This window comes from Orcinus orca, chromosome 15, assembly GCF_937001465.1.
Source record: "Orcinus orca chromosome 15, mOrcOrc1.1, whole genome shotgun sequence".
Classification (NCBI taxonomy): Eukaryota; Metazoa; Chordata; class Mammalia; order Artiodactyla; family Delphinidae; genus Orcinus; species Orcinus orca.
This window is the reverse complement of record NC_064573.1, coordinates 12,068,869-12,096,685: the sequence shown is the minus strand read 5'-3', so window position 1 is coordinate 12,096,685 and position 27,817 is coordinate 12,068,869. Positions and strand designations below refer to the sequence as shown.

At 40.3% G+C, this 27,817-nt stretch overlaps 1 protein-coding gene across 1 annotated transcript; it reads left to right on the top strand.

Moving 5' to 3' along the window:
• Positions 1 to 1,605: 1,605 nt before the first annotated feature.
• On the top strand, positions 1,606 to 21,293 carry LOC105747920 (serpin B10). The gene is made up of 8 exons (XM_012532423.3): positions 1,606 to 1,762; positions 5,173 to 5,349; positions 7,494 to 7,562; positions 8,254 to 8,391; positions 10,264 to 10,381; positions 14,464 to 14,606; positions 17,382 to 17,537; positions 19,633 to 21,293. Exons 2-8 carry the CDS (start codon positions 5,182 to 5,184, stop codon positions 20,035 to 20,037), a joined length of 1,197 nt encoding a protein of 398 aa, XP_012387877.1. The 5' UTR covers positions 1,606 to 1,762; positions 5,173 to 5,181; the 3' UTR covers positions 20,038 to 21,293.
• The last annotated feature ends 6,524 nt before the right edge of the window (positions 21,294 to 27,817 follow it).

Sequence of the window (27,817 nt, the reverse complement as noted above, 5' to 3'; positions counted from 1 at the left end):
TTGCCCATTCGTATAGTTCCTACTCCCCCATCCCCATTAGTAATATCTGTACATATTGCTAAATATTCATAGGGCAGGCCATAACTAACAACAAACAAGCAAAATTATGCTGAGATTATTATATTGTTAACTTAGGATACAATTACTCCTTTCTCTTTCCCTGCCCCCTCCAAACAGGCATCAAAATAATGCAAAACCGGGCTTCCCTGGTGGTGCAGTGGTTGAGAGTCCGCCTGCCGATGCAGGGGAAACGGGTTCGTGCCCCGGTCCGGGAAGATCCCACATGCCGTGGAGCGGCTGCACCCGTGAGCCAAGGCCGCTGAGCCTGCGCGTCCGGAGCCTGTGCTCCGCGACGGGAGGGGCCACAGCAGTGAGAGGCCCGCGTACCGCAAAAAAAAAAAAAAAAAAAAAAGCAAAACCAAAATTTTATCAACATAACAATATATCAATATATAAAGATTTTAAACAAGAGGTAAGTGGAAAGCAATCTGAAGAAGGTTTGTGGGAAAGCATGAATAAAACTTAGTCTGTGTCTTTAGAGAAGATGAAACAATTTCTTGGCTGGTTTCCCAGAATCTATATCGATGCATTAAATGTAACATAAATAACTAGAGCTGTGCGGTGATGCAGCCCAAGTCACTCTCTGGACCACTGGCAGTCAAGATGCACAGCCCCTCTATCTAGAGCCTCCATATGATACTTTCAGCTAATAATAGTCTGCAGGCATCCTGTGGATAATAACATCTGTTCAGCACATGTCAGGCAGGCACCACGGAATCTGCAGCCACAAGTTGCATCCCCCAGTGAAATTCAAAGCAACATTCTGCTCTGGGTTCCACATCAACGTTCAACTATTAAACTCTGAGCCACTTTACCACGTGTGCCCCATGAAGAGAAAAACAGAAACTGCGTGAAGAAAAAACACACACATACGCTATTAACAAAGATAATTCTCCTTTCCCTCAGTCCCTTCTGGACTGTGCTCCATTCCCGTCTCTCTCTCTTCACCCCCTTCACCATTCCTCCATGCCCTGCATCCTGTTATAGAGAGTTTTCTCTTCTTAATAAATAAGGAGGAACATTCACAGGGAGAAACGGAAGAGAAGCAGAAAGTGATGAAGTAACATTTCACCCAGTAACTGTGTCTAAAACGTCGATCCAGACCCCATGTCCCTGGGGTGGGGACAGTGGACATGGGACAAGTTGGGGTTGTGCTCGGGGTTCTACACCAACACCCAAATGAGAAGAACAGAAACATTTCCTGGATGCTTCACCTAGTACCTTATGAGCAACTTTAACAGTAAACAGTTCACCAATAATATTCTCCATTTCCTTGCCCATTGTTATTCCACTAACTTAAACTAATTTAAAACTTTCTGTTGTTGAAAAAATAAATCTACTGGGGAAAACCACGAATTGCTGCCAGTTGGCAGACTCGAGAGGACATAAGCCAGGAAAGTGTGAGTTACAATTTGTTAGAATTCCAGTCTGTACATGCAGACAGACATGGAAAATGTGGGTAATTAAGTAATTCAAGCAAAACTCTGTCTATCTCTCTGTCTTTTTATTTGAGCTTCTGGCCAAGATGAAGTTGAAAGGAAGAGTGTATGGGCTTGTGAAAGTGAATCAGAGGGTGGGGTTAAGGAAAGGGTGGTGCTAGAAGTTTTAAAAATTATTTCTACAGTTAAAGGTCACTTAACTCAGCCACGGTCTCTTACTAAAGGAACCAGTTGCCAATTCTGCTCCCGTGTAAGAAAACAAGGTATTGTAAATAGTTCTTTGTTTTATGTTTTCTTTCTTTGTTGAGGTACCTAGCTAAAGAACAATTTATCGAGACTCCCACAAAACAGAAATAATAGATGAAGGCCAGCCCCCAGGAATTCTGTGCAGGTCTGAGAGATTGAACCCTGAGCGGATTCAAAGTTGGTACTAGAAAGCGGGCTAAACGGGAGAGAGCATTCACTTCCGAAGACGTCAGAAAGGTAGTTTTGCCGTGAATTGTGAAACTATGAATGGAGTTTTCTCCAGTCACATTTTTGGATTTGCTACCTTTGTATCTGTCAGGTAAAAAGAAACAGGGTATTCTCAGAAGTATTGAACCAAAACCCTTCTAACCCTTCAGAAGAGCGGACTTGGCAACATGAATTTGAGCTTAGTCACTAATGTAGGGAACTAATGATTTGACTCTCTACCCTCCCGCCCACGCACACCTTCATGTCTTGGCTACCATTCCATGGGCCATTAGCTTTCTTCTCTTTCGTGGAATAACCTAAGTCCCTAAGCTTACACTCCATGCTCATCATAAATCCTCCCAGACTATTAATTCCCTCAGAAGTGGCTTTAGGTAAATATTGAAGTGCTGTGGATTTGGGGGGTCATTTTCTGATATGCACAACTCCACCAAGTAGACAATATCATCAGTATCATCGGAAAGTCAGGAGGCCTTGGATGTCCTCTAATGGAAAAGGGGAAGAGAGTCCTTCCCGCTCCCTCCTCCAGCTCATCATCATCTCTCTTTCTTCCTCCTCCTATTCATCCTCTTTCGTCACCCAATCCCTCCCTTTCACCGTAAAACCTTAAAGACAGTCAGATATAATGACAAAAGCATTTGTATTTAGAGTCCAGAGAATGGGACTGCAACGGTAGCTCTGCTGTTAGTTAGCTGTGCATGTTCGTCAGCACATTTAACCTCTCTGGGCCTCAGTTTCCTAGCAGATAAAATGAAGCAATTTGATTAGAGGGATTCCAAGGTTCTTTCCAACCCTGATTTGTGAAGAGTATGTGTATCTTTGATGAGACATATTGACGAGTGATACTATCCTTTTCTTATTTTCGTATTTCTTTAGTTAAGCCCCTTTACAGATAGAGATTTTACATATTTTACATATGTATGTATATTTATATGTATGTAAACTGATATATCCATATACCTTCTGAAAATTGCAAAAGAGCCATTTATTCTGAAAAGGGCATAGTTGGCTTCTGATCTAGACATTTATAGTCTTTTCTGAAACGATCACTGTCGAACCCTTGTATGGATAAATTCTTTCATGTAGAATCTCATCCCCAAATTCCGCATCTTTCAGAAAGCACTTTTCACTGCCGGGATAATTTTATCCAGCACTGGCTTAGCACTTCTATACTTTTTTTTTAAAGGCAGGAATTATTTTTCTTGTATGGTCTGGGCTACACCTGATATATTAATGATATTAATGAGAGAATTAATGAAGTTGAAGATACCTGGATATTAACTTTCCACAAGAAATTAGCTTTTTCATTAGAGAGAGTTATTGTTTTCAGGGATTTGTTACAAGTAACTAAACTTTAGAATAACCATAAATAATAAGTAGCAAGATAAAAATCCTCAGCCTTAAAATGGTAGTTTCTCCTCTCCTCCCTTCATAGTGATTATGCTTTGGCCACGGAGCCAAGCATTTTCCATATGAAAGAATTCACGAGTTCTTAAAAGATAAAGCTTCATATACAGGCAGTAAGCAAAGCATCATTTGCATGAATACAGCTGTAAAGAAAACAGGGAGGTTATTTACAAGACAGCATTGGATCCGTCAAGGGAAATACTGATACACAAGTTTCGAACGTTTTATGAGGGCGTAGAATTGCTACAAGAGTAGAGGTTCTTGCTTTTCTTCTTTAATAAGATAATGTTAGCCTAGGATTATCATCAGCTTCCGAAATAGGTGGGAGCTATGACTAGGGATGATTTAGAGGCTGGGAAGCTGTTTGGTTAAGTGTAAGCCTATGACTAGGAGGGATTTCAACAGTATCACTGTTAATCCAAGTCATGATGAAACCAAAACTTTGCCTACACATGCCTCTCCCTTCATTCAACCATTGAACTAGAGAGATCTTCTGACCTTTCTAAAGTTCTCATTCTAGGTTTCTCTGAGGGCCAGGTGATATCAGTGCAGGACCAAGTTCTATATGACACTGGCACCAATGGGAGTTTCTAGGCTTAGGAATTTGGTTTATTTTTAATCATTTAATCAGCTTGAGAAATTATTTGGCTATAAAATGACAATAGATTGAACTCACTATTTCTTTGAGAGAGACCCAGTCTAAAAAGACTTAAATGAAAGTATCAGGGTAATTAGACGTGAAATTTAGAAGGTGAATATAATATTTTTAAAAATGAGAAAGTTTGAGTTCCTTTGTTTGTTAAGATTGGTTTCAGAGGGTCTCACGTGAGTGAGGATAAAGGCAAGCAAGGCTTGAGTTCTCTACTTCTCTATGAGCATTTCCACTAAACTGTGAAAGATTTCAAGTTTAAATAGATAAAAAATGGTGGCTAGAGCCCAAACACTCTAAAAGAGAAATAAACAAGTATTTGTAAGTTTTCATTTTGTGCAAAGTCCTGAGGTGGGTGTTACTGGATGCGCAAAGCTGAGTAAGAAAAGTTTGCTCTCAAGGAAATTATCCTAGAGTTGAAAAGATATAAATCTATGCAAACAGAACTAGCAGTATGATAAGCTCCAAGCAGGCAGTAAAAGCTATTTTATGGGTCTTTGGTGGAAGACGTGCTCCTGGGAACCCCAAAGTTCAGGAAAGGCTTCCAGAGGGAAAGAAGAACCGGAGCAGAGTTGGATTTCAAGAGAATAAAGGAGGATAAAGGAACCAGGATATCATGCACCAGGGTGTGAAGGAATAAAAAAGGTTAAAAGTATAAAAATATGGATGAAAGATAAGTGAGAAAAAGTACAAAGTTGAAAAGGGGTATAATTATTCCTCATTTACTGGGTAAAGTCCGTAGGCATGTGGTGTGTTGGTAAGAGGCACTGGGCTGATTCCTCTGCCATTTATATCCTGGCATTTTCAACAGGGAGCCGCTGACTGACCAGAATCCAATTGTTCTCTCATGTGAACTAACTCTGAAATTTGAGCCAATTCTCTTAAACTCTCTGGACTTCATTTTTAAAATATTTAAAATCATGTTGGAGTGGAATTTTTCTAAAGTTTATTCAGCTCTTATGAGTGTATATATACATATTATATATATATAAAATCAGATATATATATAATCAGATTGGATAATACATTCGTCATTTCAATGAAGGGTAATTAAAAAAGATAATTATGTAAGCCAACAAATCCATTTACAAAAGTTAAATAAATGGAAAGGATTATTAACATGTTCTCTAACTTTATTTTTCTTAGATTTTCCCAATGGACTCTCTAGCAAAATCCGTCAACCAATTTGCTCTGGAGCTTAGCAAGAAGCTAGCTGAATCTGCCGAGGGTAAAAATATCTTTTTTTCTCCCTGGGGCATCTCAACCTCCTTGGCCATGGTGTATTTGGGCACCAAAGGCACCACGGCAGCCCAAATGTCCCAGGTGAGTGAGAAAAGTCAACCATCCTCTGTTGCCTTAAAATGAAATGCTTTTCTTGTCTTTTGTTCACTTCTCTCCTGAAATCCAAAGAGCCCACGTTTTACAACCACGTCCTCCAAAATAAAAGACACACTTTAAATAAATTTTCTAGACCATAAAAAGAAATCTGAGAAAGTGAATCAATTTGAAAACTCTTTCTAGGAATACTGTTTAAGAACCAGTGTTCTCTGGCAAAATCAAATGGAGAGATGATGTGCCCTTACCCAGGTGCCCAGTGGGTAAGGAGTAAGGAAATTGAATAGGGAGAGGGATAGCAACAGGAAAAGTCAAGCTATCTTGTGATTTCAAGCAGTGTTATCCCTGCCCATACCCAGTGAATTCCGGGGAGCTCAGAACTTGGGCTTTGCCATTACTAAAGGCAAAAAAGCAGCCAAGTGAAGTCTTAAAGACATTTTTATTACTGGTAGTCTCATGCACTCAGGCTTGATTCGTAAGTAGGAGAGATGATTGAGCTGGGTGGGCACTTGGTAAAAAGAAGCACACAGAGATACAAAATGGTACATGGAGAGGTTATCGAGTTTGGTTCAACACCAAAAACAATTTTATTTTGATTATTAAAATATTTCAAGAAAGTAATGGCTCATACTTTAAATAATAGAATTAGTCATCATCTTTCTAATCTCAGAAGGATTTTCTTGAAGAACAAAATAGAAAAATCAGGTGAATCCTGTTCCTCATGCTTTGTTTGGTTGTTACTTTGTTTGGTCCCTGGTTGTCTAGATGAATCTAAAGAGCCCATTAAGGGCATTAAAATGGCAAAACAGGATTATTGTATAAGCAATTATCAATTTGATGTAAGCATCCTCAAATCATAGCAAGTGCATGTGTACGTGTGTAGCCTTACATAGCAAAACATATCAAATAGCCACATATATGTGTATCTGTATCTATGCTGGTGTAAACATATAAATATATGTGTGTGTTTTAAGTAAAAATAAAAATAGAAGAGAGTAAATTCACCTCTAAATCATACAACGATTGAAAGGCTAAGTGACAAAATTTCCACCAAGAAGCTGGCCTCTGTGACAAGTATGGAAATGGGCACAGCCAGCAGTTCTGAATGAGACAGGCAGAATACATATTCTGTCAGTTTGGGTCTAGGATATGCCCCTTATGCTCATAATTTACAAGCTATTGTGTGGTTTAAAAATAGCAACAACAAAATCTTGGTTCACAGAAAAATCCTGGTTCACAGCTAGTTAATAATTGGGTCATAATTAAAAGGTTTAACTATGAATGTGACAGACTTAATCTTAGATAAATGTCAATTTGCTTCCACTCCATATAAATACATTGCTGGGTGTTGCTTACCCTTGTTTTATTTCAATGTCACTGAAATATTAACAGCTTCAGTTTGCAATTGAGACTAATGAGTTGCTTAGGCACCTCCCCTTTTTTTTCCCTATGGCAAGTGGTTCCTGTCTGTCGCCATGTGTCAGCACAAACTTTGGTAAAGTTGACTTTATTCCTTTCTGTAAGCTGGGTCCAGGATGCATGCAGGAGATGGAATTATCACTTTGTTTTCCCAGGGGAAACACAATGTCCACATCCTTCCTGTGACCTGTCACATGAATTGCTGGGGTGAAGACAAAGACTCTATCTCCATATGTCAGATGGTGGTAGGCAGTGAAAACTGAAGCACTTAAGTAGAAAAAGCAACTAAAATTCCTGAATTTTCCAGATAACTGGGGCCATGATGGCATTTGCTTAAATTATCTAAGTGATGGTCTCAGTTGAATACCTAGGCTTCTTTTCAAACCAATCATAGATAAAAATGAAACTCGGAAAACATGAGAATTTTACCTCTAAGGCTATTCCCAACATTATCCTCAACGTCCCATAAAAAGTATTAAAATAAAGAGACTAGCAATTTAAATTCAACTTAAAAATGTATTTAAAAGCAGCTCTTGACTTACTCTTACTAGGTCAGGTAACACACCATTTAAGTCAAATCAGCGCTCCCGTGGTTCATTAATTATATGTTTTGTATCTATAGGAACAAATGGCTTGTAGTTGCTGATGTGTATTTCATATGATTACATCTCTGCAAAGTGCATTCACATATTGCCTTTTTATTGAAATTACAGGTTCTTCAGTTTAGCAGAGACCAGGACAGCAAATCTTGTCCTGACAGTTTTGAAAAGAAAAGGAAAATGGTATGTCTTATATTTCAATATCTATTTGATAATTAAGGAGAAAGCACTTTGGCACGTTAGTGGCTAAATTAAGCAACCTTTAATAGGTAACTTTTCTTTAAAATATATGTTAAAATTATGGGATTTTTTTTTTTTTTTTTTTTTTGTGGTACGCGGGCCTCTCACTGTTGTGGCCTCTTCCGTTGTGGAGCACAGGCTCCGGACGCACAGGCTCAGCGGCCATGGCTCACTGGCCCAGCCGCTCCGCGGCATGTGGGATCTTCCCGGACCAGGGCACGAACCCACGTCCCCTGCATCGGCAGGCGGACTCTCAACCACTGCGCCACCAGGGAAGCCTGGGAAATTTTTTAGAGTGCAGAATGTCTACACTTTTTGGAAGGGTAATATTCTTTTCCCTTATCTCTTCGTTTCCCTCCCCTTCAAAACTACTCTACTTTCAACATTGTTCTTACTTCTGCAAACTCTTTCAACATTGTTCTTACTTCTGCAAACTAAGTGTGAAGAAAATGATGTCCCAACAGCTATTACATTCCTGTACTAATAATACTAAAGAGAAGGTTTTTTTATCTACCATACAATCGATTTCGGCCTTTGTTCGTAAACTTTAAATTATTTCATTTACTATAAGTTGTTCATATACACTTAGTTCTTGTTCAACATTTTTATTTAACCAATTTACTTTCTTTTAAAGGAATTCGATGTAGGCAAGGCTGAAGAAATATGCTCTAATTTCCAGACACTTATCTCAGAAATCAACAATCCCAGCAATGCTTGCATACTTAAAACAGCCAACAGGATCTATGGGGAGAAAACGTATCCATTTCACAATGTAAGTGCAAACATCTTATTTCAAGCTGATGGGGAAGAGTCACATGAGATCAATCAATAAACTCTTTGTACTTTTCTCCGGGGATCCCAGGGACAATCTTAATGTATATGGAGTATGTGGTCAGCATTTCTGATAAACAATCGTTTAGCCTGACCAATGTGTCAAGTTGTAAAGGAAACCAGTAACATATTTCAAACCAAATCTGGTGATCAGATATTTATGCCCAGAATAAAGGGGTATACCCCAGGAACAACCCATGAAGACTCGTAGAAATGTGGTTTATATAATCCCTGGGCCAACATTTGTTTCATGGGAAACAGAGCAAAAGATATAGAATAACTCAATATGGTGAGTCTGAAGGAGCAGAGGGTGGTGTGGTCATAGGAGTGTGGCAGGAGACTGTGTCCTCAAGAGCAAAGTTGACTTTGCGATCAGGTAAGTCACTTCACATCTTGACTTCAGACACTTTAAGAAAGATTCTTAACATGGAATTGAATCAACTTCTCTTCTGCTCTGATGGTTGAGACACCCACAGTGCAGACCATGAGTTCATCTTCAGTTCAGATGCAAGGGCTCCTCAGAGGACTCAACTCCAAACCAAGCCAAGCATTTACTTCTTTCATGTTTGTCCATCACATCCTTTGGCACACTTCAGAAGAAAGCCAGAGGACCCAGGTGCCCAGTGGGTAAGGAGTAAGGAAATTGAATAGGGAGAGGGATAGCAACAGGAAAAGTCAAGCTATCTTGTGATTTCAAGCAGTGTTATCCCTGCCCATACCCAGTGAATTCCGGGGAGCTCAGAACTTGGGCTTTGCCATTACTAAAGGCAAAAAAGCAGCCAAGTGAAGTCTTAAAGACATTTTTATTACTGGTAGTCTCATGTACTCAGGCTTGATTCGTAAGTAGGAGAGATGACTGAGCTGGGTGGGCACTTGGTAAAAAGAAGCACACAGAGATACAAAATGGTATGTCTTTTAAAATATCCACAAGCCCTAGCTGTGCACAGAGAGGTTGATCAGAACCCACGAGTCAAGACAAGGAATAGGTACCTCGAGAATGTTTACGTTTTCTTTTTACTGGATTATAAATTGTACAGAACGTAGACTTCATAATCTCCAAACCACTGCCTGGAAGCTGAATTAACTCAACACTTTTTAACTGCACACAATTCCTCTATAAAGTAATAAATTGAAGGAATGCCACAGCTGTCCTGGGGAATAAATTCTGTTTCAAGGCAGGTGCCCCCCTAAGCAGCAACCTTGGTTATAGCCCACTTAGGATGATGGCCACTGAGGGCAGCATCGACAGCCCGAAGGAAGAAGCCTGCTTTTGCCCTTAGAATACCTGATGAAACCTTTGACCGGTCTTGGAAGTCGGTTTCCATGGCAGGCCACAGCTTCCCTCAGAAGCCCTCCCCAGGCTCTTGGGTGTTTAGAGCCCATAGACGGCAGCTGCCAGATCCAGGGTTCTCAATCTGGCTCCATCTCTACCCCAGAAAGCCCAGTACTCCTTGGCTGGAGTCGCTCCTGGGATTCCTAGAATGGTCCTCCTTTTCATCCCAGCCCCATTTCCCAAGGACGAATAAAAACAGACGAAGATGTGGAGGTTCCAGAGCTGTGGGAGACGGGCCTTCCTTCCATACCCGCGGCTCTGCATGGCTAGTCCGTGCCCAGCTAAGTTTACACAGGGCGGTGTTTCGTTTTTAACCGAAGCTGGAGTGTGGAAAGATTGAGGGGAGCAATGGGGTGGCAGTTTGCAATTGTCCATCTAGCTGGGGTTTTTTTTTCTTTTTTTTTTTTTGATAATCTAAATAGACTTGTTTATTGATTCTGGAAAAATTCTACAAAAGGAGATTTTACCTATATCTTCCAGAAATATTTACAAGACATGAAAACATACTTTGGCTCAGAGCCACAGTCTGTGAACTTTATGGAAGCTTCTGACCAAATCAGAAAGGAGATCAACTCTTGGGTTGAAAGCCAGACTGAAGGTAAGCCTTCTCCAAGGTACTCAGCGGTGCACTTTCTCCAAGTATCGCTTTATTATTTTGAATTTGTGTTATGTATAAGTATAGGCATTTCTTAAATAGAACTGTGGACACATTCTAAATATTCAAAACATTTGTTTTATTCATGCCCATAATTTTTGATTTATAGCTTTTGCAATAAGTCTTATCTAAAACAGATAAGACAACCATTTTACCAAGTAGACAAGAGAATGATCAGATTCCACTAATCCAAGGAGGACTCCAGGGATAAAAGGCAGAAAAATGCAAAAAAGGAATTTTGGAATACTGCTGCACTTGTGGTTTCTAAAGAAAAATAGCTGCTGATGAACAATGAAAATGTGGCAGTAAATGTACTACATAACCTTAAGTAATTTCCAAAATAGGTCATGTATTAGCTTAGAGTATGGGCTGAGCTCTTGCAACAAAGAGCCCAAAATACAATATCTTAATAAGATAGAAGTTTATCTCTGACCTAACAGTCACAAGGTAGATAAGCATTCTGTTCCATGAAGGCATCCAGAGACCCAGACTAGTGGGTTAGCTCAGCCATCCTCGAGACATGGCTTTTATATTTGTCTAAGGTGATTCTTACATTTGTCAGTTTTACAGTCAGCAGGAAATAGGGAAAATAAAGCCTCTTTGCTTTTAAGGGGATGCCCTGAAACTTTCACACACCAGTTCCACTCATATCCCAAATTTGGATACATGGCCCATTTTATGCTCTGGTGACCAACTTGTCCTAGTTTGTAATAAAGGTCTTTAAAATGTAGTTTTTAGCTGGGTAGCCACATGCTACCTAAAAGTTAAGCATTCTATTTCTAAAAAGGGAATAGTAGAGGGATTCTCAGAGGCGATTTAGCAGTTTTTTATTATGATTCTTATTTTAGAAATGAGGAAGCTGAGGCTTTAGAGAAACTGTTACCAAGATCAGATAGTTTAAAGCTTCAGAAATAGGACTGAAATCTGAGTCAGTTTAGCTCTGAAGTCTGAACTCATTTCAATATTCCACGCTTCCTTTTCAATCGATATGTCTGTTGATGGTCCATTATATCTCACAAAGAAATACCAAAGGTGTAATCGCTAATGAATATTAATGATTAAGCCTTTGCTTTGCAGCAACGAACATGGAATGTTTAGGTAATCCCCCTCCCCCCAGACTTCAGAGTTCATTTGTATATTCCTGCCAGATATGCTTGCAGAGGGTCCCACATACTTTAAACTCGACATACTGAAGTCATATTCAGAACAGCTTATCCACACCTTGTCCTCTCCGTGCACTCATTCTCCATCCCGGCGGATGGGTGGCTACCACACACCTGCCCAGATCAGAAGTCCGAGAGATACTCTAAATTCTCCCTTTTCCTTTGCCTCCTCCTGCGTGTTTCTGAGTTCATCTTTCCTTTCCAATCTCTTCCTCCTCTGCTCTCGGCTTTGTCATCATTTATCTGTGTTAATGCAATAATCTGTTTCTCATCTTGCTCCCCTCAAATGCAACCTCCATTCAGCCATCAGAATGACCTCCCTAAAATGTGAATTCGACCAAGTGGACCACGTACTCAAAATCCATCATGGTGCCCCACATCCTACAGGATGAATTCAAGCTGCCTAAACTGACATAGAAGGTCCAACAGGACCGTGAAGTCTTGTCTGTCTCTCCACTTCAACTCTTGTCATTCTCTGACTCAAAGTTGATACTCAGGAATTCTAAGTGGCACAGAGTCCCTGGAACTCCCTGTGCTACCTCACGACCCCATGCATTTGCTCATGTGTCCCTTCAGTTTGAAACACGGTCCCCTCCCCTGCCACTCCCAGCCCCTTCATGGCCACTGGATAACATCTCAGGGGTTCGCTCAGGCATAATGTCCTCCCCTGGCTCCCAGGCTGAGCTGACAGCCTTTTTCGTTGCTCCAAAAGTGCCCTGTGGGAACCTTTACCTTGACTTACCACGTTGTTATTGAAATTAACTGTTGAAGTCCCTGCCTCTCCCACTAAACTCAAGAACACCAAGGGCAGTAATACTACCTTATTTGAGTTTCTGCTTTGAATCACTAACAGATAACAGCCCTGCTCATGGTAGCTATTCAGAGCAATGTTTATTGAAGTGAACTGAGGAAGTTGGCAGCCCTAAATTCTCAGTTCCTTTTTCACTGGACTAGTGACTCAGAAGCCATGGTGAGGCAAGAGTGACCATTATCCTTAACTTATTCCTGATTTGGATTCATCTAAAAGTAAGTCTGTTTTGAGGACTACAGATTAGCAAGCATTTACAGAAAGGAATTACTTGCACTGTTCCAGTTCACATGAGGACCAAATGTGATTCTATAAGCAAAAGCACATTGTAATATACAACACAAACTCAATGTAGTAGAAGTAGGGGCAAGAATAGTGCTGGAGGGCTTCCCTGGTGGCGCAGTTGTTGAGAGTCCGCCTGCCGATGCAGGGGATGCGGGTTCGTGCCCCGGTCCGGGAAGATCCCACATGCCGCGGAGCGGCTGGGCCCGTGAACCATGGCCGCTGAGCCTCCGCGTCCGAAGCCTGTGCTCCACAACGGGAGAGGTCACAACAGTGAGAGGCCCACATACCGCTAAAAAAAAAAATAGTGCTGGAGCTGAACTAAATCTCAGCTCTCAAATTCCTACCCAGTGCCCACTCTGTTCTCTGGAAGACAGGTGGGGACCCTACAGACAGGAAGGCGGGGAGCAACTCATCTGCTATCTTTCGCCCCTTTCTGAGCTGAGTGGAGAGTCATTGTCTGACACGGCGTAAGCTCGGTTTGCAAAAGGATCCTTGCCGTGCTTCCCCCGCACAGGCTGACACACTCAAGGAGCATGACAGGATCCATCTCTCTAGATCAGGGGTCCCCAACCCCCGGGCCTGGGCCTGTTAGGAACCGGCACGCACAGCAGGAGGTGAGCGGCGGGCAGGTGAGCGAAGCTTCATCTGCCACTGCCCGTCGCTCCCCGTCGCTCGCACCACCGCCTGAGCCGTCCCCGCTCGCCCATCCCCACACCCCGACCCCCAGCCCTGGTCCGTGGAAAAACTGTCTTCCACAAAACCGGTCCTTGGTGCCAAATACTCTGGGGACTGCTGCTCTAGATTACAGAGCTGTCTGGATCTTCCTGTGATGATAGAAATATGCCATAAATCCTAGGGCTGCCATAACAAATTACCACCAACTGCGTGGTTTAAACCAATAGAAATCTATTCTCTCATAGTTCTGGAAGCTGCAAGTCTGAAGTTAAGGTGTTAGCAGGGCCTTGCTCCCTTGGAAAGTTTCAGGGAAGAAACTGCTCCACGCCTGTCTCCTAGTTGCTGATGGTTATTGGCAGTCCTTGGCTTGTAGACACATCTCTCCAATCTCTGCCTCTGTTGATACATAACTTTCTTCTTTGTCTCTCCTATGTCTCCATGTTTTCACACTCTGTGTGTGTGTGTCCGAGTTTCTCTCCTCTTATAAGAATACCAGTCATTGAATTAGAGCCCACCCTAATCCACTATGACTTCATTTGAACTTGACTGCATCTGCAGACTCTGTTTCAAAATAAGATCACATTCACAGGGACCGGAGGTTAGGATTTAACATATCTTTTTGGATGACACAATTCAGCCCACAAAAGTAATATTCTCACAAAAATGTATAACCTAAATATTATCTTGAGGAAGCATCAGACAAACTTGAACTGAGAATTGAGCATTCTACAAATATTTTTCAAAAGTATCAAGGTCATGAAAGACAAAGAATGAATGAGGAACATGAAAGACAAAGAATGAATGAGGAATGAAAGAAAAAGACTAAAAGGGGACCAAAAGGAAATGACAACTAAATGCAACTTGAGCTCTTGGATTGATTTCTGGTCCAGGAAAAAAAGGACTTTATTGGAACAACAGATGAAATTTAAATAGGATCTGTTAATAATATTCTATTAATACTAACTTCCTGGCTTGGATCATTGGTGGATACAAGATGTTATCATTTAACGGTATTTCATAATCATCATTTTTATGTATGGCTTTTCACCAGGATGTAACGACATCATTTGAAATCTGTCCTTTGGCTCTTTTAGGAAAAATCCTGAATCTCCTACCTGATAATGCTGTGGATTCTGCAACCAGAATGGTTCTGGTAAATGCCCTTTACTTTAAAAGAATTTGGGAACATCAATTCTTGGTCCAAAATACCACAGAAAAGCCTTTCAGAATAAACAAGGTAGGAACCTGTTAATAACCAGTATGAATTTTTACATGGCATTGCAAAGGGAATTCTATTTTAAATTTATTCTCTCTGACTATATGCTCCTGTAAACTATGGCTCTTACTAGGGCAGGGATGACTGTGCTAAAAACCCCAGTTCCATCCTACCTGGAAATTCCCCTTTCATTATTTTTTCTCTGAAAATGGACTATTCACATATTTTATTACTCAGTCCTTGCTGCAACTATGGTAGAGTAGGTAAGGTATTTATTACATTTATTTCCCAGGTCAGAAATGCAGCATGGTTAAGTGACTAGAGCCATGCTTAAGTTGAAGGCTTCCAGGACCATAACCCCAAACTCTTCGCTTACTAGTTCTATTCTTGTTCTATTAAGGCAGTACCACCGTGTACCAAACTCTTACCCTTCCATAAGAAAAAGAAATAAAATTTTAAAATCTTATTTCTTTCGTTAACATTTCCTTCTGCGTTAGGACACAGCACACTTGTTTTTGATTACTTCAGCAACAAGGGAGACTAATGGAAGCTGACAGATACACCTAAGGGCTGGATGTGGCTGGGTCTTGGGACTTGAGTGGAAATAAGGATTCAAATGTTGTCAGGATTCATCCTCTATCTTTCCAACTCTGTTTCTCCCATTATTCTTCTCTCAGACTGAAGTCTAACTTCCTCTGCGGCCCAGTCCACAAAGGCAGAACATGGCTACCCACATCTCCTCCACTCTACAGACCAGTCTGATAGGTCTCATTCCAAATTCCTAGGAAAGGAACAGATTGGCCAAAGATTGTTAACATATTTTGGTCCTGGGGTGGATCACCTCACATAAACAGTGCTGCTGAGGACCTACTGCTGTAACCATATGGTTATGTGCAGTAGGCGGTTTTCAGATAATCAGTGGGGTAAAGATGGGGAAGGAACTGAACATATAACGCAATAGGCTAACTAGAAATGTGCTGGATAGTTACTTGGCTTAATATATTCACCAGGAATTTTCAGATGCAAGTGATAGAAAAGCATTCCCAACTAGCTCCAGTAAAATGGGCATTGTGTTAGCACCAGCTTATGCAACTAAGAGGAACTGGGAAGTCTGGGAGTGGGATCTTTGAATCTCAAACATAATCCACTTTCTCTGCCCCACCCCTGACCCCTCCTTTTTGCCATCATTCTCTAATTCTAAAGATGGGATTTATCCATATGACCAGGGAATATGACAGCCCCATATTCTAGCTTCACAACCCTACTACATAGACGAAGTCCTGGCTGCTGGCTCTGACAGAATGCTCCCAAAGAGGACTCCGGCTGGTGCCATTCATACGCTTATCACTGAGACAATCACCGTATCACAGAGTATCCTGAACGAACAGACCTGCTCACATGGCCACTACCTTAGCAGAACAGTAGGATCTTGTGATGGACATTTAGCTCCACATAGAGTGGATAAATAACATATGTCTACAATGTCTGAATTGCAGGGTTTTGCTTTTGTTTCACCATTGGCTTTACTAAAAATTCATAATGTCATGTATCTACCATTACAGTATCATACGGAATACTTTCATTGTCCTAAAAATGCCCTGTGCTCCAAACATTCATCCCTCCCTCTAAATCCCTGGCAACCACGGATCTCTTTACGGTCGCTAGAGTTTTGCTCTTTTCAGAATGCCGTAGAATCAGAATTGCATAGTATGTAGCCTTTTCAGACCGTCTTCTTCCACTTAGCGATACGTATTTAAAGTTCCTCCATGCCTTTTTTATGGCTTGATAGATCATTTCACTTTGTTGCAGAATACTATTCCATTGTATGGACGTAGCAGTTTGTTTATCCATTCACCTTACTGACGGGCATTTTGGTTGCTTCCAGTTTTTAGCAATTATGATTAAAGCTCCTATAAACATTTGCATGCAAGATTTTGTGTGGACACGTTTTTAACTCATTTTGGTAATTACCCAGGAGCACAGTTGCTGGATCACATGGTAAGACTGTATGTAGCTTTGTAAGAAACCACCGTACTGTCCTCCAATATGGCTTCCACTTTGCATTCTCACTGGCAGAGAATGTCAGTTCCACCCTCGCTAGAAGTTTATGTTATCAGTGTTTTGAACTTTTAGCCATTCTATTAGATCTGTAGTAGTGGTATCTTCACTGTTTTAATTTGCAATTCCCTAAGGACATAAGATTGAACATCTTTTCATATGCTGTAGGTCTGCCTTTGGTGAGGTATCAGTTCAGATCTTTCACCTGTTTTTAAAATTGGGTTCTTTGCCTTATAATTGTTGAGTTTTAAGAGTTCTTTTCAAATTTTGGATACAAGTCCTTTATCAATTATGTGTTTTGAAACTCTCATCTCCTAGTTTATTGCTTGTCTTTTCATTCTCTTAGTGAATTTCGCTTTTATGATACTAAAATACCCTCACACAAAAACAAAAACCACAAATGTTTGTGTGTGAAATGCACCTTACTCAGTTTCGGAATCATTGGCATTTACAGAGTTTGCACAAGACTCTTTTAAGTGTTTGGTAGAATCCAGCTTGCCATGATTTCTAGAGGATGCCGTAACAATGTCAGAGGAAGAAACTCCCACATCATTTATCGATGATGTTCTCCAGTAGAACACATATTTCCAGAAAACAAGGTTTGAATAATTTTATTCAGCATTTAGCAGAGGATCACTAGCTTTGCCAGTGTCCCAGACTCCTGGGAACCAATGATGCTAAAGAATTAAGGATTTGGTGGAACACCTCCCCAGTGATTTTGCTACGTATATTCTACAGACTACAAGCAAACCAGTGCAAATGATGTCCATGAAAGAAAAACTTCAAGTATTTTACATAGAAAAGCCACAAGCCATAGGCCTTCAACTCTTCTATGAGAACCGTGACCTCAGCCTACTCGTACTACTGCCGGAAGACATCAGTGGGCTGGATCAGGTAAAGGGATCAGGCTATTCATCCCTACCTTCTTTCCTCTCCCCTTTGGTAACAAGTTTATTTCCTATATCTGTGAGTCTGTGTCTGTTTTGCATATACATTTACTTGTATGGAGAAAAACTTTAAAAAAAGACACGAGTCTGTCTGACACGAAGAGGGTTCTAGTGTTTATCCCTCCGGGGAAAAACATAAAGACATGATCTCCCAGTTCTTTAATTTCTGCAGAGGAAGGCAACCAACGTACCTTGAGCCCTAGGTACTGTATTTTTACATCATTTAAGCTTTACAAAACTTTGTCAGGTTGATATTACTATCCCTCAGGAAGGTTAAGTAATCTATAGACATCTTTAGCATAGGGGAGTCACACAAACAACCACACAAACAACAGATAGAGATATTTATTTTCAGTCACAAAGCTGTGTGGATTGATCATAACAACCTTTTAGTCAATATAGGTCTTTCTTCTCCTTCCGATAAGACTTAACCTAATTAATTTTTTAATCACTTGCATTAATCTAGCCTTAGACATATGTTTAAAAACATTAAATGGATTACATTTTTTTTTTTTTTTTTTTTGCGGTACGCGGGCCTCTCACTGTTGTGGCCTCTCCCGCTGCGGAGCACAGGCTCCAGACGCGCAGGCTCAGCGGCCATGGCTCACGGGCCCAGCCGCTCCGCGGCATGTGGGATTTTCCCGGACTGGGGCACAAATCCGCATCCCCTGCATCGGCAGGCGGACTCTCAACCACTGCGCCACCAGGGAAGCCCCTAAAACATTTTTAAAAAACATTTTTTATCAAGTTAACACTCTTCAGGAGATATAGTCTGTATCAGTGCATCTTCAAGTATTATTTAAGTTGTTCATCTGTTAAACTTCTCTTAAGCCTGACTTTGGTCTGACCACATTTCTGAGCAATTTGCATGTATGTCTAAACTGAACACTAGCTTCTCATGCAATAAGTGTTCTGTCGTTCTTTACACTGTGCCTAATTTCTTGTGTGCCAGATTCTTTAGGTTTCCACCACCCTACTAGTGTGTAGAAAGATTTCTAAATAGTGTCATAAAATTTGTGAAACTGGAGAGGATAGTAGAAATAAGACCAAGTGTGAATACTAAACCATTAGAGTTACACCCTTAAAAGATAAGCCTTTCTCTTTAAAAGTGCAGGTTCCTGACCTGAAGATATTGTCACTTACTGCACATAATTTACAAATATGTCACTGATAGCAATACTTGGATCTAGAAAATTCTTAAAGTAGCAAAAGCATGTGCTTTGAAACAAACATGTTATTTAAAAAATCAAACACTGTTTATCATATATAGTACGCATATGTGTATATAATATATATTTATTGTTTAAAAAATTTTAAATATAAAGAAGAGAAAAAGCACCCTCAAAACCACTATTTAAAATATCATTACTCTTGGGACTTCCCTGGTGGTCCAGTGGTTAAGACTCTGCACTTCCAGTGCAGAGAGCGTGGGTTTGATCCCTGATTGGGGAGCTAAGATCCCACATGCCAAGCAGCGAGGCCAAAAGATTAAGAAAAAAAAAAAGTCATTACTCTTAAGATTGGAGGATTTTCCTTTCTTTGCTTTTCTTTCCTTATTTTTTCGTAGTTTATAGTTACTAGTTTCATATTGGCGTGATTATATAGACATTTTACCTCAGATTTTGTTTTCAAGGAATTGTTTACTATGTTAATAAAACTAAAGTTTTTTTTGTGCCCTGGCATACAACATGTCCTAGAGTATATGCTTTTGTGTTGACAACACCTAAGTGTATATTTATATTGATGTATTTGCATGTGTAGTTGATGTCTTGCATATTATCATAGAAGTACTTCCATTTCGGATCAAGGTCTAATCTAGAAAACCTATATCCTGAGAACTATTAATCTGCAAAATGATTATGTCAAGGATGTGTGGAGGATCTCATTATAAACAAAGAATTTCCAAATGTGTGTGTTTTGTTACCTTTGGTAATAGGAGTGACTATAATTCATTTATATAATATCTAAAGGTCTCACTCAACGAATAGTTCTCACTCCACTCTGAAATTACTGACTCTTTCTTCCTTGGCTCCAAACTGTAGCTGGAAAAAGCCATCACCTATGAGAAGTTGAGTGAGTGGACTAGCGCTGACATGATGGAGGTGTGTGACGTGCAGCTGCATCTTCCCAAGTTCAAGCTGGAAGAGACTTATGATCTCAAGTCAACCCTGAGCAGTATGGGGATGAGCGATGCCTTTAGCCAGAGCAAAGCAGATTTCTCAGGAATGTCTATGGAGAGAAACCTATTTCTGTCCAATGTTTTCCATAAGTCTTTTGTGGAAATAAATGAACAAGGTACAGAGGCCGCAGCTGGTACTGGGAGTGAGGTGAGTTTTCGAATTAAACTCCCCTCCGTTGAATTCAATGCAGACCACCCATTCCTCTTCTTCATCAGGCACAACAAAACCAATAGCATTCTATTTTATGGGAGATTCTGCTCCCCTTAAACTCTGCATCTCTCTCATCAAACAAGAGCATCTTACAGTGTGAAAAATACACATATGATGGAAGAACACAATTATAATAAAAACCAGTTTATAGCCTGGCTCTTTTTAACATATAAATATTAGCAAAATTATCTTGAAATAATATATTCTAGTTATCCTATCATGCCTATATAGCTAGAGAGAATGGCAAATTTAACTTTTTTAACTTTTTTTTTTGCTGACGTTCAGTTTTATTATTTTTTACATCTTTATTGGAGTATTAATGCTTTACAGTGTTGTGTTAGTTTCTGCTGTATAACAAAGTGAATCAGCTATATGTATACATATAACCCCATATCCCCTCCCTCTTGCGTCTCCCTCCCACCCCTCTAGGTTGTCACAAAGCATTGAGCTGAGCTCCCTGTGCTATGCGGCTGCTTCCCACTAGCTATCCATTTTACATTTGGTAGTGTAGGTATGTAAATGCTACTCCCTCACTTCGTCCCAGCTTCCCTTTCCCCGCCTGTGTCCTCAAGTCCATTTTCTACGTTTGCGTCTTTATTCCTGCCCTGTCACTAGGTTCATCAGTACGTCTTTTAGATTCCATATATATGTGTTAGCATATGGTATTTTTCTCTTTCCGACTTACTTCACTCTGTATGACAGATACTAGGTCCATCCACCTCATTACAAATAATTCAATTTTGTTCCTTTTTATGGCTGAGTAATATTCCATTGTATACATATGCCACATCTTCTTTATTCATTCATCTGTCTATGGACATTTAGGTTTAACACATTTTATCTTAACGTGACTTTTATTTACATTTCAGAAATTCGGTTATTCAATTGAATGCCTTAAAATGCTTGAACTACCTGGTCACTATTTTCATTGTCACTTATTTTCACATGCATCATTTAGTGAAGAAAAAAATCTTTATAGAGGTGATATATTGATAAACAAGAATTTTCTCAAGACTATTACTCTGATGGTTCATAAATTACCACTGTAAAATTAAATCCCCCTTTTCTGCTATTTTAAAAATACTTATGTTGACATTAATGGAAAAACTAGTGAAATCCAATGAAATCTGGAGTTTAGTTAATAGTAATGTACCAACGTTGGCTTCTTAGTTTTAAAAAAATGTTCCACTGTAATATTAGAAGTTAGCATTACAGGAAACTGTGTCAGAAGTATATGGGAATTCCCTGTTTTATCTTTGTAACTTTCCTGTGAATTTAAAATTATTCCAAAATAAAAATTTTATTGGAAAGAATTATTACGTGTGAAAGTTGTCACATTAACATCCTTGCTTTTAAAAATCATAAGCTAGAAGACTAGATTTCCAATTTATATAAATGTGTATTGTCAGTTATAAGAAGATATCCTTAGTAAAACTTTATCTCCATAAAATTGGCTGTGTTTTTCTAATTTCTATTAAAAATGCTCTTACGCAATGGCTCATTGGTAGTCTCATCAACTGTTATTCTAATTTTAGAGACTGAGTCTATCATTCTAGGCTGCTTTTTCCATTTTAATCTACTAAGTGAAAGATATGATCTGATATGGATCCAACATAAATGGTGTATAAACTAGTATAAGAAAATGTATTTTCTGCATCAAATCTTGGTTTGGTATCATAGAATAAAAAAAAATGATGCTATGCTTTAGCTCCAAAGATAGAAATTGTATTATATATGACAATTTATCATATCATTATAAAACATTTTGCCTCTATCCATAATACCTCACATTAAGTAACAATGAAAGAAATCCCCTGTGTCTGTGTTCTACTAAATTAAAAGTCCTTAAGTGTTATGTATCATGTGGACTCATAAGAAAAGTAGGTAACAAGTGAACGGGGAGCATGGAAACCAAGCCAAGATAAAGGAAGACCAGAGTAACTGTGTGTCAGAGGCTGACAATCAGAAAATATTAAACACAGTATTTTTCAAACAAACAAAACAGAAAAAAAGGATGATACTAGAAACTGCAGGTTAGTAAGATGCATTCAGGCAGTCATTCATTTAAAAAATGTTTGCTGAGCATCTACACTGTATCAGTTGATATTCGGGGCATGAAGACTACACTTTTTTTTTTTTCAAGGATTTATTGTATTTTATTTATTTTCTCCAATTTTTTTTCTATTTCAGTATCACTCCTTTTCCTCATGTTATTATTGTCCTACAACTATACACCTTTATGAATTATAAGCCCATGAACAGTTTCATAATTATTGCTTTATGCAGCTATCTTTTAAATCACATAGAAGGAAAAGTTACTAACAAGGATAAACTTATGCTGTCTTTTATACATATTTACCTACGTAGCTACTCTTACTGGTGCTCTTTGTTTCTTTGTGAGAATTATTGTTACTGGAAGACTACACTTCTGAACAAAAACAGACCCTGGTCTCCAGTCTCTTGGAGTCATGGAGCTTACAAACTGGTGGGAGAAACGGACTCAAAGTGGATGTTAGCGCACGGAATGATTGCAAAATAAACTGCAGTCATCTTGGAGACACATGTACCTGTGTGTGCACATGCGTATCAGGCTTTTTCAATAATGAGGCTTAAAGTATTTGCTGATGATACTTGTTTTCCTCCCTTAGTGCAAATGTATATAGCCTATCTTTTTAGAAGATGAACAGACCTTAGAACAATAGATAATAATCACGTTCTGTTGAGAGCTTCCGGGAAGATGGCGGAAGAGTAAGACGCGGAGATCACCTTCCTCCCAACAGATACACCAGAAATACATCTACACGTGGAACAACTCCTACAGAACACCTACTGAACTCTGGCAGAAGACCTCAGACCTCCCAAAAGGCAAGAAACCCCCCACGTACCTGGGTAGGGCAAAAGAAAAAAGAATAAACAGAGACAAAAGGATAGGGACGGGACCTGCACCAGTGGGAGGGAGCCGTTTCCACACACTAGGAGCCCCTTCGCGGGCGGAGACTGCGGGTGGCGGAAGGGGGAAGCTTCGGGGCCGCGGAGGAGAGCACAGCAACAGGGGTGCGGAGGGCAAAGCGGAGAGATTCCCGCACAGAGGATCTGCGCCGACCAGCACTCACCAGCCCGAGAGGCTTGTCTGCTCACCCGCCGGGGCGGGCGGGGCTGGGAGCTGAGGCTCGGGCTTAGGTCGAGCTCCGGGAGAGGACTGGGGTTGGCGGCGTGAACACAGCCTGCAGGGGGCTAGTGCACCACGGCTAGCCGGGAGGGAGTCCGGGGAAAAGTCTGGAGCTGCCGAAGAGGCAAGAGACTTTTTCTTACCTCTTTGTTTCCTGGTGCGCGAGGAGAGGGGATTAAGAGCGCTGCTTAAAGGAGCTCCAGAGACGGACGCGAGCCGCGGCTAAAAGCGCGGACCCCAGAGACGGGCATGAGACACTAAGGCTGCTGCTGCCGCCACCAAGAAGCCTGTGTGCGAGCACAGGTCACTATCCACACCCCGCTTCCGGGGAGCCTGTGCAGCCCGCCACCGCCAGGGTCCCAGGGTCCAGGGACAACTCCCCCGAGAGAACGTACGGCGCGCCTCAGGCTGGTGCAACGTCACGCCGGCCTCTGCCGCCGCAGGCCCGCCCCGCACTCCGTGCCCCTCCCTCCCCCCGGCCTGAGTGAGCCAGAGCCCCCGAATCAGCGGCTCCTTTAACGCCGTCCTGGCTGAGCGAAGAACAGACGCCCTCAGGCAACCTACACGCAGAGGTGGGGCCAAATCCAAAGCTGAGCACCTGTGAGCTGTGAGAACAAAGAAGAGAAAGGGAAATCTCTCCCAGCAGCCGCAGGAGCAGCGGATTAAAGCTCCACAATCAACTTGATGTACCTGCATCTGTGGAATACATGACTAGACAACAAATCATCCCAAATTGAGGAGGTGGACTTTGGGAGCAAGATCTATGATTTTTTCCCCTTTTCCTCTTTTTGTGAGTGTGTATGTGTATGCTTCTGTGTGAGATTTTGTCTGTATAGCTTTGCTTCCACCATTTGTCCTAGGGTTCTATCAGTCCGTTGCTTTTTTGTTTTTCTTTTCCTCTTAATAATTATTTTTTTATTTTAATAACTTTATTATATTTTATCTTACTTTATTTTACTTTATCTTCTTTCTTTCTTTTTTCCTTCCTTCCCTCCTTCCTTCCTCCCTCCCTCCCTCCCTTCTTTCTTTCTTTCTTTCTACTTCTACTAATTCTTTCTTTCTACTTTTTCTCCCTTTTATTCTGAGCCATGTGGATAAAAGGCTCTTGGAGCTGCAGCCAGGAGTCAGGGCTGTGCCTCTGAGGTGGGAGAGCCAACTTCAGGACACTGGTCCACAAGAGACCTCCCAGCTCCACATAATATCAAATGGTGAAAATCTCCCAGAGATCTCCATCTCAACACCAGCACCCAGCTTCACTCAACAACCAGCAAGCTACAGTGCTGGACATCCTATGCCAAACAACTAGCAAGACAGGAACACAACCACACCCATTAGCAGAGAGGCTGCCTAAAATCATAATAAGTCCACAGACCCCCCAAAACACACCACCAGACGTGGACCTTCCCACCAGAAAGACAAGATCCAGCCTCATCCACCAGAACACAGGCACTAGTCCCCTCCACCAGGAAGCCTACACAACCCACTGAACCAACCTTAGCCACTGGGGATAGACACCAAAAACAATGGGAATTACGAACCTGCAGCCTGCAAAAAGGAGACCCCAAACACAGTAAGATAAGCAAAATGAGAAGACAGAAAAACACAGAGCAGATGAAGGAGCAAGATAAAAACCCACCAGACCTAACAAATGAAGAGGAAATAGGCAGTCTACCTGAAAAAGTAATTCAGAATAATGATAGTAAAGATGATCCAAAATCTTGGAAATAGAATAGACAAAATGCAAGAAACATTTAACAAGGACCTAGAAGAACTAAAGATGAAACAAACAATGATGAACAACACAATAAATGAAATTAAAAATACCCTAGATGGGATCAATAGCAGAATAACTGAGGCAGAAGAACGGATAAGTGACCTGGAAGATAAAATAGTGGAAATAACTACTGCAGAGCAGAATAAAGAAAAAAGAATGAAAAGAACTGAGGACAGTCTCAGAGACCTCTGGGACAACATTAAATGCACCAACATTTGAATTATAGGGGTTCCAGGAGAAGAAGAGAAAAAGAAAGGGACTGAGAAAATATTTGAAGAGATTATAGTTGAAAACTTCCCTAATATGGGAGAGGAAATAGTTAATCAAGTCCAGGAAGCACAGAGAGTCCCATACAGGATAAATCCAAGGAGAAATACGCCAAGATACATATTAATCCAACTGTCAAAAATTAAATACAAAGAAAACATATTAAAAGCAGCAAGGGAAAAACAACAAATAACACACAAGGGAATCCCCATAAGGTTAACTGCTGATCTTTCAGCAGAAACTCTGCAAGCCAGAAGGGACTGGCAGGACATATTTAAAGTGATGAAGGGGAAAAACCTGCAACCAAGATTACTCTACCCAGCAGATTACTCTACATTCAGATCTGATGGAGAAATTAAAAACTTTACAGACAAGCAAAAGCTGAGAGAGTTCAGCACCACGAAACCAGCTTTACAACAACTGCTAAAGGAACTTCTCTAGGCAAGAAACACAAGAGAAGGAAAAGACCTACAATAACGAACCCAAAACAATTAAGAAAATGGGAATAGGAACATACATATCGATAATTACCTTAAATGTAAATGGACTAAATGCTCCCACCAAAAGACACAGATTGGCTGAATGGATACAAAAACAAGACCCATATATTTGCTGTCTACAAGAGACCCACTTCAGACCTAGAGACACATACGGACTGAAAGTAAGGGGATGGAAAAAGATATTTCATGCAAATGGAAACCAAAAGAAAGCTGGAGTAGCAATTCTCATATCAGACAAAACAGACTTTAAAATAAAGACTATTACAAGAGACAAAGAAGGACACTACATAATGATCAAGGGATCAATCCAAGAAGAAGATATAACAATTGTAAATATTTATGCACCCAACACAGGATCACCTCAATACATAAGGCAAATACTAACAGCCATAAAAGGGGAAATCGACAGTAACACATTCATAGTAGGGGACTTTAACACCCCACTTTCACCAATGGACAGATCATCCAAAATGAAAATAAATAAGGAAACACAAGCTTTAAATGATACATTAAACAAGATGGACTTAATTGATATTTATAGGACATTCCATCCAAAAACAACAGAATACACATTCTTCTCAAGTGCTCATGGAACAGTCTCCAGGATAGATCATATCAAGGGTCACAAATCAAGCCTTGGTAAATTTAAGAAAATTGAAATTGTATCAAGTATCTTTTCCGACCAAAACGCTATGAGACTAGATATCAATTACAGGAAAGGATCTGTAAAAACTACAAACACATGGAGGCTAAACAACACACTACTTAATAACGAAGTGATCACTGAAGAAATCAAAGAGGAAATCAAAAAATACCTAGAAACAAATGACAATGGAGACACGATGACCCAAAATCTATGGGATGCAGCAAAAGCAGTTCTAAGAGGGAAGTTTATAGCAATACAATCCTACCTTAACAAACAGGAAACATCTCGAATAAACAACCTAACCTTGCACCTAAGGCAATTAGAGGAAGAACAAAAAAACCCCAAAGTTAGCAGAAGGAAAGAAATCATAAAAATCAGATCAGAAATAAATGAAAAAGAAATAAAGGAAACGATAGCAAAGATCAATAAGACTAAAAGCTGGTTCTTTGAGAGATAAACAAAACTGATAAACCATTAGCCAGCTCATCAAGAAAAAGAGGGAGAAGACTCAAATCAATAGAATTAGAAATGAAAAAGGAGAAGTAACAACTGACACAGCAGAAATAAAAAAAGATTATGAAAGATTACTACAAGCAACTCTATGCCAATAAAATGTACAGCCTGGAAGAAATGGACAAATTCTTAGAAATGCACAACCTGCCAAGACTGAATCAGGAAGAAATAGAAAATATGAACAGACCAATCACAAGCACTGAAATTGAAACTGTGATTAAAACTCTTCCAACAAACAAAAGCCCAGGACCAGATGGCTTCACAGGCAAATTCTATCAAACATTTAGAGAAGAGCTAACACCTATCCTTCTCAAAGTCTTCCAAAATATAGCAGAGGGAGGAACACTCCCAAACTCATTCTACGAGGCCACCATCACCCTGATACCAAAACCAGACAAGGATGTCACAAAGAAAGAAAACTACAGGCCAATATCACTGATGAACATAGATGCAAAAATCCTCAACAAAATACTAGCAAACAGAATGCAACAGCACATTAAACGGATCATACACCATGATCAAGTTGGGTTTATTCCAGGAATGCAAGGATTCTTCAATATACGCAAACCAATCAACGTGATACACCACATTAACAAATTGAAGGAGAAAAACCAAATGATCATCTCAATAGATGCAGAGAAAGCTTTCGACAAAATTCAACACCCATTTATGATAAAAACCTTGAAGAGAGTAGGCATAGAGGGAACTTTCCTCAACATAATAAAGGCCATATATGACAAACCCACAGCTAACATCGTCCTAAGTGGTGAAAAACTGAAAGCATTTCCACTAAGATCAGGAACAAGACAAGGTTGCCCACTCTCACCACTCTTATTCAACATAGTTTTGGAAGTTTTAGCCACAGCAATCAGAGAAGAAAAGGAAATAAAAGGAATCCAAATCGGAAAAGAAGAAGTAAAGCTGTCACTGTTTGCAGATGACATGATACTATACATAGACAATCCTAA

Coding starts and splice junctions, on each gene's coding strand:
- LOC105747920 (XM_012532423.3), top strand. CDS start 5,182: ATGGACTCTCTAGCAAAATCCGTCAACCAATTTGCTCTGGAGCTTAGC. Junction 5,350..7,493: donor CGGCAGCCCAAATGTCCCAG/GTGAGTGAGAAA, acceptor TTGAAATTACAG/GTTCTTCAGTTTAGCAGAGA. Junction 14,607..17,381: donor AGCCTTTCAGAATAAACAAG/GTAGGAACCTGT, acceptor TATATTCTACAG/ACTACAAGCAAACCAGTGCA.